The sequence below is a fragment of the Solanum dulcamara genome, chromosome 9, assembly GCF_947179165.1.
Source record: "Solanum dulcamara chromosome 9, daSolDulc1.2, whole genome shotgun sequence".
NCBI lineage: Eukaryota > Viridiplantae > Streptophyta > Magnoliopsida > Solanales > Solanaceae > Solanum > Solanum dulcamara.
Genome location: NC_077245.1, coordinates 22,578,700 through 22,595,698, shown reverse-complemented (window position 1 = coordinate 22,595,698; position 16,999 = coordinate 22,578,700). Strand labels below are relative to the sequence as shown.

Genomic DNA, 16,999 nt, shown 5'->3' with positions numbered 1-16,999 from the left:
CCATTGCATGTTGGGTCCCATGGGATTTGTTTAGTATATGGATGGGACGTGTTTAGTCATATGAAGGGATGGAGATAACATTCACCATTAAAATGTTTCCAATTGAAACCATTAGTTCTAATAAGAGCTACTCTTGCTTGGCATAATAGGAAGTCTACCCAAGAGACCATAACCCAAAGGAAAAATCAAGGACATTTTCTTTTAGTTTAACCATCTCATATTTGAAGTCTATTAGCCCATTTAATTGAAATTCACGTGCGAATAGGTTTATAAGTAAAGCGCTCCTATCAAGAAGTTTTCTATTTTTACGGTTCGAACCTGATTAGGAGTGTAAGACTCTCAATTATCATCTCATCACACTCCTCAATGAAAAATCAAGGACATTCTTTTAATTTAACCATCTGATATTCGAAGTCTATTGATCCAATTAATCAGATTTGCATCCGGGTAAGTCTACCAATTAGGGGGTAAAACACTTTCTAACAAAAAAATAATCCATTTTCAAAGATCAAAAGAACGGAGAAATCTCAACAATTCCACTACATCCTCAATGGTAAATCAAAGACTTTTTTTCAGTTTAATCATCTAATATTCGAAGTTTCTGGTCCAATTAACTCGGATCTACACAAGGAGTAAATTGCTCTTCCAAAAAGTTCTTCATTTCCAAAGAATCCAACTTGTTTAAGGTAGGAGGGATCCCAATTATGCCACTACATCCTGGGTGGTAATCAAGGACACCAATTATTGAGTTACTTCGTAGTAACCAAAGGACATTTAACATCAATGAGCAGGAAAGATTCATATCCAATCCCCAAAACTTGTTCAATCTTCTTGAAATGAGCATGTGGGGGGACTTTGAAATAATATGTACTAGTACCATGCCTAAAGGACGTTCCGTACCAGTGGCATATTAAATTGGAAAAAGGACAAAATGCAATAATGTGGCCAACATATTAAATCAATAGATGCAGACGTTTGCCAGCTAATAAAGACTAGACTAATCAAATCAAGTCAAACAGCCCAATTTTGAAATATTTGCTGAGATGAGATTTGGATATTAGGTTGGGAGGGATGGGTATAAAAATCATATAGAGACTCTGAATCTTGAAGTGTGTAGTATGAAAAAGAGGCAACAACCATCAAGATAGCAGCATCCTGGAAGCACCCAAATTCCAATCTCAAATTGGACATTACATTTATTATCCACTAAATAATACAAACATGTACATCTAGACAGATAGACTAACAAAGAAAAATAAGATATCAATAACACTATAGAGATAACAATATCACCTGTTATATGATGAGCTACCTGCTTTCAGACCATTACACTCTTTAGAGACCATTTTGACCGAAAGTTGTTATCATATGACCAAGAGGTCATAAGTTCGAGCTATAGAAACAATTTTTTGCAGAAACGCAAAGTAAGACTATGTACAATAGACCCTTGTCATATGACCTTTCCTCGAACCCACGCATAGCAGGAGCTTAGTGCACCAAGCTGCCTTTTTTATTTTATTATTTGACATAGGTAGAAACATTGTCTGACTAAACTCCAGATGGGTTTTTACATCAGAGAATAATTGGTAGAAGCTCCATAGAAGCATAGTCTTGCATGCTTTGTCAACATAATTTATTGCAAATGGTAACCTTACATTTACATTAGTCTTTAAGCGTAAAACACCTTTTCCCCTCTAGATCTTCTTGTTATTTTTGTAAATAATGTTATAAAACCGTATTGTGTGCACAAATCGTCTTTTCCAAAAGAGAGATCCCCTGCAAAACTAATAAACATGATTTCAGAGCTTGGATTAGTTCTATGTCAACACCTAGAGTTTCTTGAAACATGACTATGACAATCAATAATCAAATTAGCAGTTATGAGATGTTAAAACAACAGACAACTAGCATTGGAATGTTCATTCAAGTCCACAGTTTAAACAGGCATAAACTCCAGCATATCCAGAGCCATATATAGAAGATAAAGCGGAGTGGGGAAGAATATGTTACAAAGGAAACAAAGGGGTGGAGGTTTAAAACAACCTGCTGCTTCTACTGATATGGAAATCAATATTTCAGGATCATATTTGACACGTGACTTAAGAGACAGTAACGGGAAAAGATGTTAAATAATGGGAATTCCTTCCAAAAACAGAAAGCACTTAAGATCCTGCGTAAATAATACCATGTTTGGTAGTTGGTTAGGATTATGTATAAAACTAACACGGAGTTTGGTTTGCAATTTAGAAACATGCATAATTAATACATGTATAAATTATAATGAAATCTTATGTATAATTTTATGCATGATAGAAGATAGAATAACTAATACATAAATAAGTAATACATGAATAACTAAAGCCTGCATAACTAATCTCTCCATAAAATAATACATAAATTTCCTCATAACTAATTCATGTATTACTAATACATGCATAACTCTAATCAACTACCAAACGAGTAGTATAGTGAGTACAAGTTAATTTTAGAGATATCCGGCGGAATTTGCAGTATCTTAATAGCATATAAAAGAAACAAATATTTGTACATCTCCTATGACAAAAATGACATGAAGAATATCTTATTGAGTGTTTAAATCCACAAAGTTCATTTGGTAATTCCCAAACTGATCAAGTAAACCATGCTGCTAACTGTTCAAACCCAAACAAAATTGTGATGTGCTTGAATTGTGAGATCCTAGCATTAGGGTATGTTGGGTGTAGTTTCTTTCTCGGGAGTTGTACTGAAGAAAAATAAGTTAATCCTACTGCTTAATATCTCAGATGCAGCAACCAAACCGTCATATGAATTGGTTACCAAGAAATAAGAATGTATATCATTTTATTTCATTTAGAAAATAATTTTATTTTTTTACAAGTGAAGGTATTGTTGATAATAAACTCGGCACCAAGAATTAGAAAAAGATATTATCTTTTGGGGATTCCTTAAAAACACAAAAAGTGAATAAAAGAATCTAGACTTATCTAAGATTTTAAGATTCAAATCCTGTTTCTCATATCTGATTCTTTCACAACCCCTAAGGAATCCCACTTTGGGCTTATGTTATTTGAAAAGCTCAGGCTCCAGTAAAAACAGGTACTTGCGTGGTCTTTGCTTCATTAAAAGCTCAAGACCAATGACCTGTTACAGTGAAAGGTAATCAAATCTACTAGTCGGATTTGGTGCATTATGTGCGGAATAAAACAAGGACACGCTTTCTGTTTTGCATTATTCATTTGCAAGAAGGTAGTCGTCAATAAGGATTATCACAAATATTATAGGGGCTATTTGACGAATCTTCTCTGCTTCCACATTCAGATCATGAAATTTTAACAGTAAAACTCTGGGTCAACATTCATGTGCTGAAAGGATCTTTATCAAACAGAAAGAAACTTTTTATTATCAACTGTTAGTAATGTTCATGTGCTAGAAAAAATTCTTATGAAACCTAAACTTCCTATGCACAGAAACGTGATAATCTCCCCTTTGCAGCTATGCTCTAGTTATGGCTTTGCAGTAATTTTTTATCTGGACTAGTCTGAATTCTCAGCAGTGGGGCACTTCTTCCTTCTTTATTTGCAGGGAGTAGATTTATAGGCGATGACCAAATCTACTAGCAAATAATAGAACGTCTAAGAAACTACTGATTGAGAACTCATCCAGACACCGAAGCAGACAAACTTTTTGAATCAGCTAAATTACGATGAATCAAAGGAAACAAATATAGTTCACTTCACTATCCGTTTGCATTACATGATGTTTAAACTAATTTGAATATTTTTATGGAACTCAATCAACTAGGTATTGGAAGGAAAGGTCATCTTATGTACAATTTGTTTCTGTTTTGGAGTCGGGGCAGGGCACCTGAGATTCTAGTCATGAGACACAATCAATCAACCAAACGATGCATGAAACTCCAAGTTCACCCAAATAATCTTTAGCATGAAAGGGAACACCAGCCAGCTGACAGAAGGAGAAATCCTCCAGTACATTTTCAATGATGCCACAAGTTTTGTAAAGACACAAACATTAAATGCCAATTAGACAACTAAAAAGATATTAAATGAGAAGTAAATAAATTTAGTTTTGCGTCTAAAGGACCTGCACTAATGTTTTGCAGATTTTAAAACTTGCATACCTTGAAATTATGGAACACTCAAAAGAGATGAATATCATACCAAGTTTTCAAATGCTTCATTGTTGAGAAACCCACTGCATCAGTGTTCATGAGATCCCTCAAAGGAACTTAATGACTTAATAATGCTTTCATACACCTTAATCCCCTCCAAATAAACATTATCCTTGAGGAACTGCCAGGAGAACAAATGATTGGCATCAGAGTACCAAGTGATTACTGATTTGTCATAGATAGAAGCAGTGACAAACCTCATTGTGGTCATGAAGTAAGATGGGGGTATTCTTCATTGGGGAGAAACCAAAGGTAGGAATTCCCAGCCGTCTCATGAATCGAGCATCAGTAGTCGAAGCTAATATTTCAGGCTTGGAGAGTTTGCCACCAGCTCTAGTAAGAGCTTGATTGAACACGGACCACCAAGGGTTGGAATCGGAAGCAAGTGTCATCAGAGGACGTCCCCTGTTGTCCCTTAAAAATCCTTTCTCGGTTATCTGCCACATTACAAAAATCCTGAGAATCAGACGACCAAAAGTACACCTTGTCCCTTTTTTGTGTTTAGTGAAACAAATAGCATATTGAGCCCAAATGTAAAATTCTTTAAAACTGGTGATTTTAAATATAAGAGTTGGAATGGGAATAAATATCTACCTTACAATGAAGCCAACCAATCTTACGTTAGAACTGACGTCTCTACTCTAAATTAACTTATATACACTCTATGTGGGGGTTAGGTCTGCGTACACTCTACCCTCCCCAGACCCCACATTGTGGGATTATACTGAGTTTGTTGTTGTTGTACACTCTATGTAGAGTTGTCCCCCCAATAAAGTTTGTTTTGAATAAATAGAGTTGTCCAGCAGAATGATTACAGAGGATTAGTATTGACGCATAGCTGATTGATTGACAGATTGATAAACAGAGTTGTCCTCAATATTGTGACAACTTCCTAAACAGAAAACTTTTTCATTACACTAGCCGTATTCCGAAACTTTTTTGTATCACTGATCAAAAAGGTATAATGGAACCCACTCTAAGGAGAGAATTTTCAGTCATCGAACAGCTTCAGTAATACAAGTATAAGACCATTGGAACTAAATGTGTACTCTTAAGCTCTTTCTACTTTCTACATTTCCAGACAAATTGATCCTAATTTGTGAATTCCAACCCAACCTTTCTTCTCGACTTCTCCAATCCTTCCTCTTCTCAAAACTCTCTTCTTAACATGTCTCCCCACAGCAGCTACAATTTACTTATCATCTTTAGGTCCATATTGGTAGAACCCAAGTTTCAAACCGCGGAATTAGTCGTGGGGCAATCTTCTTTTTTAGCTCCCGCTTATCATATAATAGCAATTACTACGACTTTGGAGTGTCATCAGTTGAAAACTAATGTAAAATCCATTTTAGATGGAAAGGTAAGCCTTCTTGTTAGCTGGGGAAGAGTCATATGAAATACTTGGGAATAAAGGGTGAGCCATCCACATAGTTTGAATGGATTGAAAGAAGGAAATCTTCATCAATAGTACTAGAGTTGAAAGCAACAGATTTTCTGAATCTGCAAAAGTATTGATGAAGACATCCGAGAACCAGAGAGATCTACATCGGAAATGGAACAAACAGGAAGAACTATATGAATATTACATCATGCCAAACTACAACGAATCTTGAGAATTCACTAGAAACACTGTAATAGAAGGGAGTAAGACAAGATTGATCATAATCAAACTCTGGTGGCAGGACATTGCAAACAAATTGATGAAATTCAAGGTGAAGGAATCCCCAATTATCCCTTCAAAATCTAGTTCATCATTAGATTCATGTCAACTCAGATTAATATTTAGGTATCATATCACCTCTTTCTTTTATCTCCCTTTTATTGCTCCAGAAATTATGCAGAGCTCACTTAGGAGATGGTAGGACACAGGTATGTGAAAACTTCAGCAGATAGAACCCCCTTTATACAAGTGATGAAGCAGTCTCTAAAAGAAAGTATTTTCTAGCGAAGTGCAAGGTGCACAGTTTGGTGAACTGATGGCAGAAGGCTCCAATAAAACGGAGTTAGACAATAGGTATAATCAAATAGGAACATCTATGCGACAAGAATTTCTCGCTTCTGCTCAAGTTCGGACCAAAAACAGGTAAGCGACGTCAAGCTTCACTTGATTAGTGCTATCCAACCACCTCTTACTAAGTAACTGGTCTATCACTCCATTTCATATTGTGTCAACACAGCCCAATCTGAGACATGGGAGGAGTAAACTTTTTTGTTTTTGCTGTTTGAACCGCAGTCCTTGTCAGTTGTGATGTTTTTTCTAGCGATAGATTTTCTTAGCAAGACATGTTTTGTTCTTGTCCACCCAGGTCCAGTGATTCTTTTGGGTGGTGTTTGCCTTCACTCTCCTCTCCTTCTGAGACATTGTCCTCCTTTGAGAAGCTGACACCATCTTGTTGAGTATTGAAGATATAACTAAGTAAACACAAGAGTTCTCTCTAATAACTTAAACTTTTAGATGAAATGGTCACACACTTTAACATGGTATTAGAGCAGGCAGAGATACTAGGTTCGAGTCTCATTGCCACCCATTATCAAAAAATGTTCCACGTGCTTGCTCTATGAAAAAGAATCAGGGCCGCACGTGAGGGGACATGTTGAGGATTTGACTAGATAAATAAATGTGTTTCCTCTCTAACAACTTAAGCTTTTAGATGAGATGATCACACACTTTAACATGGCAGCAAAGCAGGCAAAGGTCATGGGATCAAATCTCACTCCACCTATTGTCAATAAGAATTTCCACATGCTTGCCTCGATGTGAAAGAGAAAGGTTGGCACATGAGAGGGTGTGTTGAAGACATAATTAAGTAAATTAAAGTGTGTTTTCCTAACAATTTAAACTTTTCGATGAGATGGTTACACACTTAAACACTCAGATTTGGGAGAAGTATCAAAAATTACCACTATATTGGCAAGAAAGAATCAGCATCAATCACCATATCTTTGATGAAATACATGAGAGGGCGTGTTGAAGACATAATTAAATAAATTAAAGGGTATTTTCCTAACAAGTTAAACTTTTCGATGAGATGGCCACACTTAAACACTCAGATTTGGGAGTAGTATCAAAAATTACCACTATATCGGCAGATTATGGCAAGAAAGAATCAGCATCAATCACCATATCTTTGATGAGATACCAGTGTTATTAAAAGCGAAGAAGTGCTCGCTTTAAGCACTCAACGAAGCGACAGATTGTCTCTCTAATGCCTTGAATCGATGTGACGGTGAAGAAGCGTCTGGCACTGAAGCGAGAAGCGTGCTTTTTTTAAAAGCGAGAAAAAGCTCGCTTAAGCGAGATAAACGCTAACTAGGTTTTTTTTTTTACTTTCTATAAAAATACTTACGCAAGTTTTTCCAAATATTTTCCCTCCTCTGTGCAACTGCTGTTGGACTCTCGTGTGACTGTTGTTGAAGAGCAAGGTTAGTTTTTCTTCTTTCTCATGTGACTGCTGCGACCCTTTTTTTTCAATTTGCTCTTTGTAATGCTACTTAAGTAGCGTTAATATGTATTTTCTTCTAATTTAAGATTCTCTGTTACTGCGTATGCTCAACATCGGTTTGAACGCCTCTATTATTATCTTCAGACGCTGCGGATGCTGTTTTTGTTTTGCTACTTTGTTCTCTCTAATTTTTTCTTGTTATGTGGCTCTTTTGTTTTTGCTTGTAGTAAGTTATATTTCCTTATTCAATGGCACAAAAAAGGGATCCAACTTAGGCATATGGAACTCCAATGGACAGTAACATAAAAGTCAAATGTGTCTTGTGATATGTATGACATACAATGGTAGAATATTTCGTCACAAAAAACATTATATTAGTGGTTATAAAGATGTAAAAGTATGTCTAAAGGTCCTAGATAGTCTAAAGGGAGAAATCAAAGAGTGTTTTACGAAAAAAAAATGAGTTCAAAACTCAAATGAACCATCCATGGTTAATCTTGTTGATAATGATGAAGTTGAAGTGAATATGTCAATGGGGCCTCCTTCAAAATGTCAAAAGAAGCCTTCAACTAGTCGAAGTGGATCATCCACCGCTAGCAATGTCAAGGGTCCTCTAAATATCTATTTCTCGCAAAAACCAAATGAAAAGAAAAAAGGTGGACCTATTGATTTAGAGGCTTCTAGGAAGATTTTAAGGGATTGAATTGAATCTGCTTTAGCTAGGTGGATGTAAGATGTAGGGCTTCCTTTCAATTGTGTTAATTACACCGAGAGTTTTGGTGAATTCATTGAGGCAGTAGGCCAAGGAAGGAAACCCTTTAAGGTAAGAGTTCCTTGTCTAAAAAAGGAGGCGGAAAAGACAAACAAAATTGTAGAAGATCATAAGGTTCAATGAAAAACGTATGGTTGTTCCATTATGATGGATAAATGGACAGCAAAAAATGGGAAAATGGTCATTAATGTTTTGGTGAGTTCTCCAAAAGGGAGTTAATTCCTTGGAAAATGGTCATCCAGAATAATTTCTTGCACTGATGGTCCCGAGTGATTAGTTTGTTACAATTGAAACAAAGTCCCTTAAGCCATCTTTCATCCATTCCTTGAAAATGTCACAAGTTTTCCATTTTGGAGAATTCACCAAAACATTAATGACCATTTTCCCATTTTTTGCTGTCTATTTATACATCATAATAAAATAGTCATATATTTTCCATTGAACCGTATGATCTTCTACAATCTTGTTTGTCTTTTCCACCTCCTTTTTTAGACAATGAACTCTTACTTTATGGGCTTCATTCATGGGCAATATTGGCCAACAACCTCAATGAATTAGCAAAACTCTTGGTGTAATTAACACAATTGAAAGGAAGCCCAGCATCATACATCTACCTAGCAAAAGCAGATACAGCACAATCCCTTGAAATCTTCCTGGAAGCCTCTAAATCAAAAGGTCCACCCTTCTCTTTTCATTTGGTTTTTGCGAGAAATAGAGATTGAGAGGACCTTGATGTTACTAGCAGTGGATGATCCATTTCCACTAGTTGAAGGCTTCTTTTGACACTTTGAGGGAGGACCGATTAGCATATCACTACAACTTTATCCATTTAATGATCATCAACAAGATAAACCATGGATGCTTCATGGTTCATTTGAGTTTTATTTTATACTCATTTTTTTCGTAAAGTACTCTTTGATCTCTGCCTTCACACTATTCGGGACCTTTGGACATACTTTTACATCTTTATAACAACCAATAAGATTTTTTGTGACAAAATATTCTGCCATTGTATGTCTTATCACAAAAGACACATTGGACTTTTGTGTTACTGCCCATTGGAGTTCCATATGCCCAAGCTGAATCCTTTTTTTGTGCCATTGAATAAGAAAATAAAATTTACTACAAGCAAAAACAGAATAGAGACAGAAGTCACAGAACAACAAAAAAATAAAGACAAAACAAAGCAGCAGAACAAAAACAGAAAATAACAGAGTATGCACAGTAGCATTACAAACAGAATATACGCAATAACGGAGAATCTTAAATCAGACGAAAAAAATACAGTAAGGCTACTTAAGTAGCATTGCAAATAGCAAATTGAAAAAAAACCTTCAAGGTCGCAGCAATCACACGAGAAAGAAGAAAAACTAACCTTGCGCTTCAGCAGCAGTCGAACGAGAGTCCGGTAGTAGTCGCACAAATGAGGGAAAATATTTGGAATTACGTAAGTATTTTTACAGAAAATTTAAAAAAAACATAGGTAGCGTTTATCTGTCTTAAGCGAGCTTTTTCTCGCTTTTAAAAAAAGCACGTTTCTCGCTTCAATCCCAGAAGTGCACACTTCCTCAACATCGCGCCGCTTCAAGGCATTAGAGCGACAATCTGTCACTTTTTTTCGCACTTAAAGCGAGCGCTTCGTCGCTTTTAATAACACTGGACGCTACAATATGAAATCAAATATTTTCTTCCTATGACCTACCTATGGTGTTGGTTCGTTAAGAGAGAACATGTAATCTCTTGATTTGAAATACTCAAAAACTTAAATAAGTATTTTGCTTATCTTTCCATTGAATTCAAATAACTTTAAATACAACATTGGTGGATTAACCACCCACCTAATAACAAGGAAATAACTTCCGACTACTATTAAAATGAGAAAGTGGAGGAGTAACCTCCTTACTTCTAATACCTGCTACAAAGAAATAGGAAAACATAATTAATAGATAAGTTTTCCTTACTGCTTATAATTGCTACAGAGAAAGCAGGAAAACACAATAGCTGCTGAAGTAATCTACTTTATGATTAAATTTTCCATGCGTAAACTGATGGTAGACTAAAAGGGCGCTAACATTACTCCCCTCCTTCAAATTGCACTTGTCTTCAAGTGCTAAGTGTGGAAAGTACTAATATTCCTTTCTTTTTCAGCATATTCTTCTTCATCATCAATGAAATCAATCCAGAATAATTTCTTGCGCTAAAGGCCCTGAGTGAATAGTTTGTTACAATTGAAACAAAGTCCCTTAAGCCATCTTTCATCCCGTTCAGATCTGGTCAATTTCTTCACAAATCTAGTGGGTAATTGAGGTGAGAAATCTGATGTCTTTAATCTACAGGAATCTAACAATTGCGAACAAAGGGGTTGTTCCTTGCATTCATAAAGTTGGAAATACTCATCGTCGTAGGCAAATATGGAGGATTATGCAACTCTACCTCAATTGCTATATAATCAGCAAGACCACTAATGTAAAGTTCAACTTTTTGCACTTGTGTAAGAGTAACAGCCCATGAAACCAACGGCTCAAACTTTTCTTGGTAATTTGCCACAGATTCAATTTGGCGTCACTTAGCCAATTCTCCCAACTTTTGACTTCTAATTGGTAACGAAGGTTACATTGACGTTTGAACTCATCCCAATTCCCAAGTGCATTGAGGCATATTTTTCTCGAGTTGAAGAAACTAGAGTTGTGCAATTCCTTCCAAATAAAAAGAAGCAAGTCCAATTTTTTCTTCTTCTGGTGTCGAAAGAATGTTCACACTTGTTCAGCCATCCCAAGGGGTCTTCGTGGCCACAAAATCATGGAAAATCCAAATTTGTATATTTATAAATCATATGAATTCCCACTAGTTTATGATCCTGAACCTGCAGCCACTGCTTTATCTTTCCAACCTCGATTGTGATTGCCATTTTCAGTTACTTCACATCCGCCTTTGAATTTGGTAAATCCTTCGTTAGATCATCCAAGCGAGCATTTATGGCTTTCTGCCTTGCTAAATTGGTTGCACGTTCTTCTTGAAACAAAGAGATTAGATCTCCCTAACTCCCGACTCTGATACCAATTGCTATGGTCCCCTGATATGGATCTAGTTATGGGACGCTACAATATGAAATCAGATTTTTCTTCCTACAACCTATGGTGCTGGTTCTTTAAGAAAGAACTTGCCATCTCTTGAGTTGAAGTACTCAAAAACATAAATAATTTCCTTCTTATCTTTCCATTCAATTCAAATAACTTTAAATACAACATTGGTGGATTAACCATCCATCCACCTAATAACAAGGAAATAACTTCCTACTACCACTGAAATGAGAAACAGGAGGAATAACCTCCTTATTGCTACAAAGAAATAGGAAAACATAATTAATAGATAAGATGTCCTTACTGCTTATAACTGCTACAGAGAAAACATGAAAGCGTAATAAATAGTTGTTGAAGTAATCTACTTCTGATTAAATTTTCCATGCGTAAACTGTTGGTAGAGTACAAGGGTGCTAGCACATTATTTTGGTCAGTGCACTCAAGGTGTAGAATTGTGGAGTTGATGGTTTGTCTGGTCAGATGCAGGGTTTCAAACAGGTCTCCACAGGTTGGATTGATCTTGGTTACGCATTCGCTTGCCGGGCTAGCGTGGTCGGAAGTATTGTTGATTCGGACCAACAAAAGGTTTTGCAGCAAAAGGTGGGTGAGTGTCCCATGTCTACTCTGCTACGTGATTTCACAGAACAAGCTCGCTTCCAGGTAACAGATGGTGCTGTACTCCTGGTGGGACCCAATAGTCCTTGAAGCTTCACTTTAGGACCCACCCAATTTCACTCAGTTTATGAACTTGAAGTTGGGAAAGAACCTGGGGAAGACTGTGACTCATGGTTCTCCCAACTCAGACAGATAAAACTGCAAGAGATGCTCCACACTGGCATCAGTTCCTTCAGTTGAATCAACACATTTTGGCTTCTTGATGAATGACTTTTTGATTTCATCTCCTACGATAATAACCACACCAGTCTTACAGGAGTTAATCGATATGGAGATATTTGTTTGCACATGTTTAGTAGTTGTTTGGGAATATTTTAGAAACATAATTGCATGTTTTAGATTGAATGAAGGACAAGGTTGCACTAAGGGGTGTGTGTGTAGTGATTGCAGGATTCTTGGAGACAAGTCAGTGCTAGAAAGAACTCGATGGAAAGAAGAAGCAAGCGAAAAATGGAAGAAGCAGCCCTGGCGCACTACTGGCGCGCCGCGCCAGGGCATAAACTACAGAGGCGCATCTGAGACGCACTGCTGGCGGACCGCGCCAGGAGAGTAACTACTGAAGGCACTTTATGGCGCGTTACTGGCGCGCCGCGCCAACATAGCCCCAAAGTTCTGATTTTTCTTAATTAAGTCCGGGTCAACTTAGGATTGGAGGGTTATTTTTAAAACCCTATAAATAGAACCCTAGGGCTTTGGAGAAGGGGTTCACGCAGCTTTTGAAAGAACACTGAGACGAGGGTACACGCACTTTAGGTTTCCTTTTTCTTCTCTTTTCTTTTGAAGATTAAAGTGTATGAACTAATGCATTGTGTATTTCTATTGAACATGAGTGGGTAAGCGCTCTTATTCTGGGGCTATAGCTACGAAGTTATGACATAATACGATCTATTCTTTTGTCGATGATGAGTTGTTAATTATAATTACTCCTGCATTTTCGTTTTAACTATTGTAATGTTTGGCCAGCATTAGAGTACATGTGTTGTCTACCTTGAATTCGGAAGAAGACGAGGAGATAGAACAAAGAATGTAGGGAACGTGCTCATGCTAGGGTAACTTAGGGTGATTCGTATGCAGGATGCTAGTGACACATACTTGTATACCACGTTTGGTTAATAAATAGGACGATAGCTTAATGCGTTTTTATTGATTCATGCATATCCCCGCTCAACGATGTAGTTAGGCTGTCGATAAAGATAGACAATTAGAGGTCAGAAGACCATGATTGTATTAGTAACCCTATAAATCAGTAGTTAAACATCTCATCTGAGACTAAAAGTGGAAAATATTATGTTTGACTTTATTCTATGCTACAGCCCTGGATTTTTCATAGTCTGATTTCCTGCGTAACTCTTGTAGTAGTAGTAATTTTTCTTCCAGCAAAGAATTTAGTGATAGCATTATCTCAATTTCTCACAACACACATAATCGGTGTAGTCCTTTAAACAGAAATAAGTGGTCTTCATAAAGTCTCTGTGAGTTCGACATCCGGCTCGAAAGAGCTACTATATTACTTGTTAGATCACGTACACTTGCATGTGCGCCTGGACACAACAGTCAACAAGAAAATATTCTTTGGTCAACGTCAGTTACCAGCCTGTCCAAGGCCGCAGTTCAGTATGAGTTCTCCTTATAGCACAAAAAACTTAAATGCCGGGGAGAGTGGCAAATTCCATCAGATCTTGTTGTAATTAAGCATGGCCCGCTCCCAGTGACTATGTTTTTTATATAGAGATGATTACTCAATGCCACAATAACCTTCAGTATAAGCAAGTCAACATGGCTAAGGCCTAGGAGGCTGACGATTTTAACAAGTGACTTTTGGCTTACCTGTAACCTTCTCTTTTCAAATCGACAAGTCAAAGGATAGTGAATTCTACACCAGAAACCTATTGGCTGATATCACCAACTTATTTTAAACAGTGATCCAATATTTCAGTATACCGATGATATACTCGAAATTCTCTGAAAAGTTCCGGAAAGCTAATAAGTGCACCATCATTTGAAATATGGCTGGAAACAATTGATATAACTTCCAAATCTCAGATATGCCAACTATGTATTACAAGATAGGTTAGAAAGAGATTTCTCTATGAATCTTCAGAAAAATCATAAGCAATAGTGGAAAGATAAGCTAAGGTCTGCAAAATAACAACGATAAGCATAACAAAAAGCAACTATTGACCTCATATGTCATGTTCCTCCAAGCCGGTGCCCATTGCTCTTCAATTATCTTCCTCATAAGTTCGGGGTCAGCTGTTGGCGGCATCCTAATATCAAATCCCGCCTCAGCCTCAGAGGGTTGCATGTTCATCACAAATCCCTATACAAGAAAACAATGATAAGCACAACCATAGACTACAAGGAAACACACTCAATACACCATAAGCCAATGTTACCTAATACATAGAAAGTTGTTAACAGGAATAGGTTCATATCGTCACCTAACCTTAAAAGTTATTCCCAATTGGTATGTTTCTGTCATGATTTGAATTGATTAAGAGACACCTGAGTTGATTGAAAATCACGTGAGCAGAGATGACGCGTCATCATTCTCTTATCAATATAAACAGAGGGAAAATGTGAAGGGAGGGAATGAAGAATCAACTGGAAAATCTTATTTTCTATCAATCTACCTCTCTTCTTCTTCTTCCTCGTCTATTCTCTTCTTTCTTATCTTCTTCTCCTTACCATAATTCTACCATTACAGGTCATTGGAGCTCACAGTTATGGAGTAGTTCTTTTGTTAATTTGATTGTAACCTTTCAGTTGAATCAATAAAGAGTTCCATTTCGAGTCCAATTCCTTCTTCTTTACATTATTTCCATTTCATTTTTAAAAGTACATTATAGTTTCTTTAGATCATACTTCAATATACTTTAAGAACAACAACACAACAATAACTTTTAAGCTAAGGAAAATCTGAACGACTAATCAGTTAAGAAAGTATTATTGGCATCACATATTTCTCAAGTTGAATAGGAAAGAGAGACAATGACCATCCGGATGACTAAATTTAAAATTCCGAATTACTATAGCATCACTTCCCAAATGACAGTAAACCCTTCTTCAATACAGCAACTACTGCTGGAAAAAAATATATACTAGAACTTAAAAGAGTGAGCTCAATTGAAAACTCGAAAAACTCACAGTTGGGGAAGGAGTTCCAGCCTTGAGAAACACTGGGTTTACTGAGATGACCTCAGAATTAGCAGCCAGTCCAGCCTTGACCTTATCAAACATAGACTCCCTAAACTTAGTAATAACCTCAATACTCTTCATCAAGTTCTCCATAGCAGTATTATCATACAATTTAGAGCCATGTCCAGGCATTCCAACAGCCTTAATCACCGTATGCCAAGGAGTCCTATCAGCATAAAACACCCTAAACTCATCATTAGGCGAAGCCTGTCCCTCATCCATCATAAACCCAACATTTAACTCTTCAAATTCTTTAGATTCCACAAACTTCTCCATCCCATCAAACCCACCAACCTCCTCTTCAGGCACATACAGAATATGAACATTTCGCAGAGGCACGAAATTTGGATCACTACTTTGAATCGCTTTGATTGCCTCCAAATACTGCATACCGACACACTTATCATCCTGGGCTCCCCGTGCATAGATTCTTCCATCGGAAGTCTTGTGAGCGGAAAAAGGTGGGTGGGTCCATTTATCTGGTTCAGCAGGAACAGAATCAAGATGGGAGTTGAAAAGAATGGAGGGAAGTGAAGGATTGGAACCTGGCCAGGTTAGTAGGAGGAGGGGTGAAGTAGGGGTGAGGTGAACGACTTTGTAGTGAAGATTGGGGATTGAATTGGCGAAGTTAGTGAGGTAGTTAATGGCGTCAGTGTAGTTTGGGTTAGGATGAGCAGTGTTGATTCTGAGGTATTGTTGGAAACGGGAAATGGGTGTGTCTGATTCTTCGTCTTCTTGAAGAGATTCGGAGAATGAGAGTGAAAGGAGGAGGAGGAAGAAGAAGAGGACTGGGAGACGTTGGAGGTGATCGGACATGGTGAAGAGCCGAGGGAGAGACGAATCGCTCTGAGTGTGAGTTTTTCACACTTGGACCAAATGAAAGAATACTTGGAGAATATACAACAGCAACAATAACTCAGTGCAATCCCACATCGTAGGGTCTGGGAGGGTAAAGTGTACGCAAACCTGACTTCTACCAATGTAGGACGGCTGTTTCCGAAATACCCTTGGCTCATTAGAAGCATAAAAAAAAGGTCAGACAAGAGTATTAAAAGTAGATAAATAGATAACGAAATAATCAAAGCACAAAAAACAGTAGGTATTATTAGATAGTAACATAAATACCATAAATCAAAGTACAAGGAATCATAGTGCATTAATACGCCTACGGCTAAGGGGGAGAAATGTCACTATGTGCTAGCCTTCTACCCTAATGTGTGTCCTCCATACCCTCCTATCTAAGGTCATGTCCTCGGTAAGTCGTAAATGCGTCATGTCCTGTCTGATCACCTCTCCCCAGTATTTCTTCGGCCTACCCCTACCTCTTCTGAAATCATCCATGGCCAACCTCTCACATCTCCGCACTGGTGCATCTGGGACTCTCCTCTTCACATGCCCAAACCATCTCAGTCGCGTCTCTCGCATCTTGTCTTCCACCGAGGCCACTCCTACCTTGTCTCGAATAACCTCATTTCTAATCCTGTCGCTCCTAGTATGCCCACACATCCATCTCAACATTCTCATCTCGGCAACTTTCATCTTTTGCACGTGGGAGACCTTAACTGGCCAACACTCTGCCCCGTATAACATAGCTGGTCTAACCACCACTTTGTAGAACTTGCCCTTAAGTTGTGGTGGCACC

General features: G+C 37.5%; 1 protein-coding gene across 4 annotated transcripts; it reads right to left on the bottom strand.

Annotated features, from left to right (window-relative positions):
* Positions 1 to 1,170: 1,170 nt before the first annotated feature.
* Positions 1,171 to 16,251, bottom strand: LOC129902507 (uncharacterized). 4 transcript variants are annotated; one of them, XR_008770106.1, is made up of 5 exons: positions 15,307 to 16,251; positions 14,342 to 14,479; positions 4,387 to 4,626; positions 4,139 to 4,310; positions 1,171 to 1,784 (listed from the first exon to the last, which is right to left on the bottom strand). XR_008770106.1 is itself a non-coding variant. In XM_055977776.1 (5 exons), exons 1-4 carry the CDS (start codon positions 16,171 to 16,173, stop codon positions 4,218 to 4,220), a joined length of 1,338 nt encoding a protein of 445 aa, XP_055833751.1. In that variant the 5' UTR covers positions 16,174 to 16,251; the 3' UTR covers positions 1,171 to 1,784; positions 4,179 to 4,217. The 4 variants fall into 4 exon arrangements, 2 of the variants coding, with proteins under 2 accessions (XP_055833751.1, XP_055833752.1); XR_008770107.1 differs by having other exon boundaries at positions 1,171 to 1,776; XM_055977776.1 differs by having other exon boundaries at positions 4,179 to 4,310.
* Between the last annotated feature and the right edge of the window lie 748 nt (positions 16,252 to 16,999).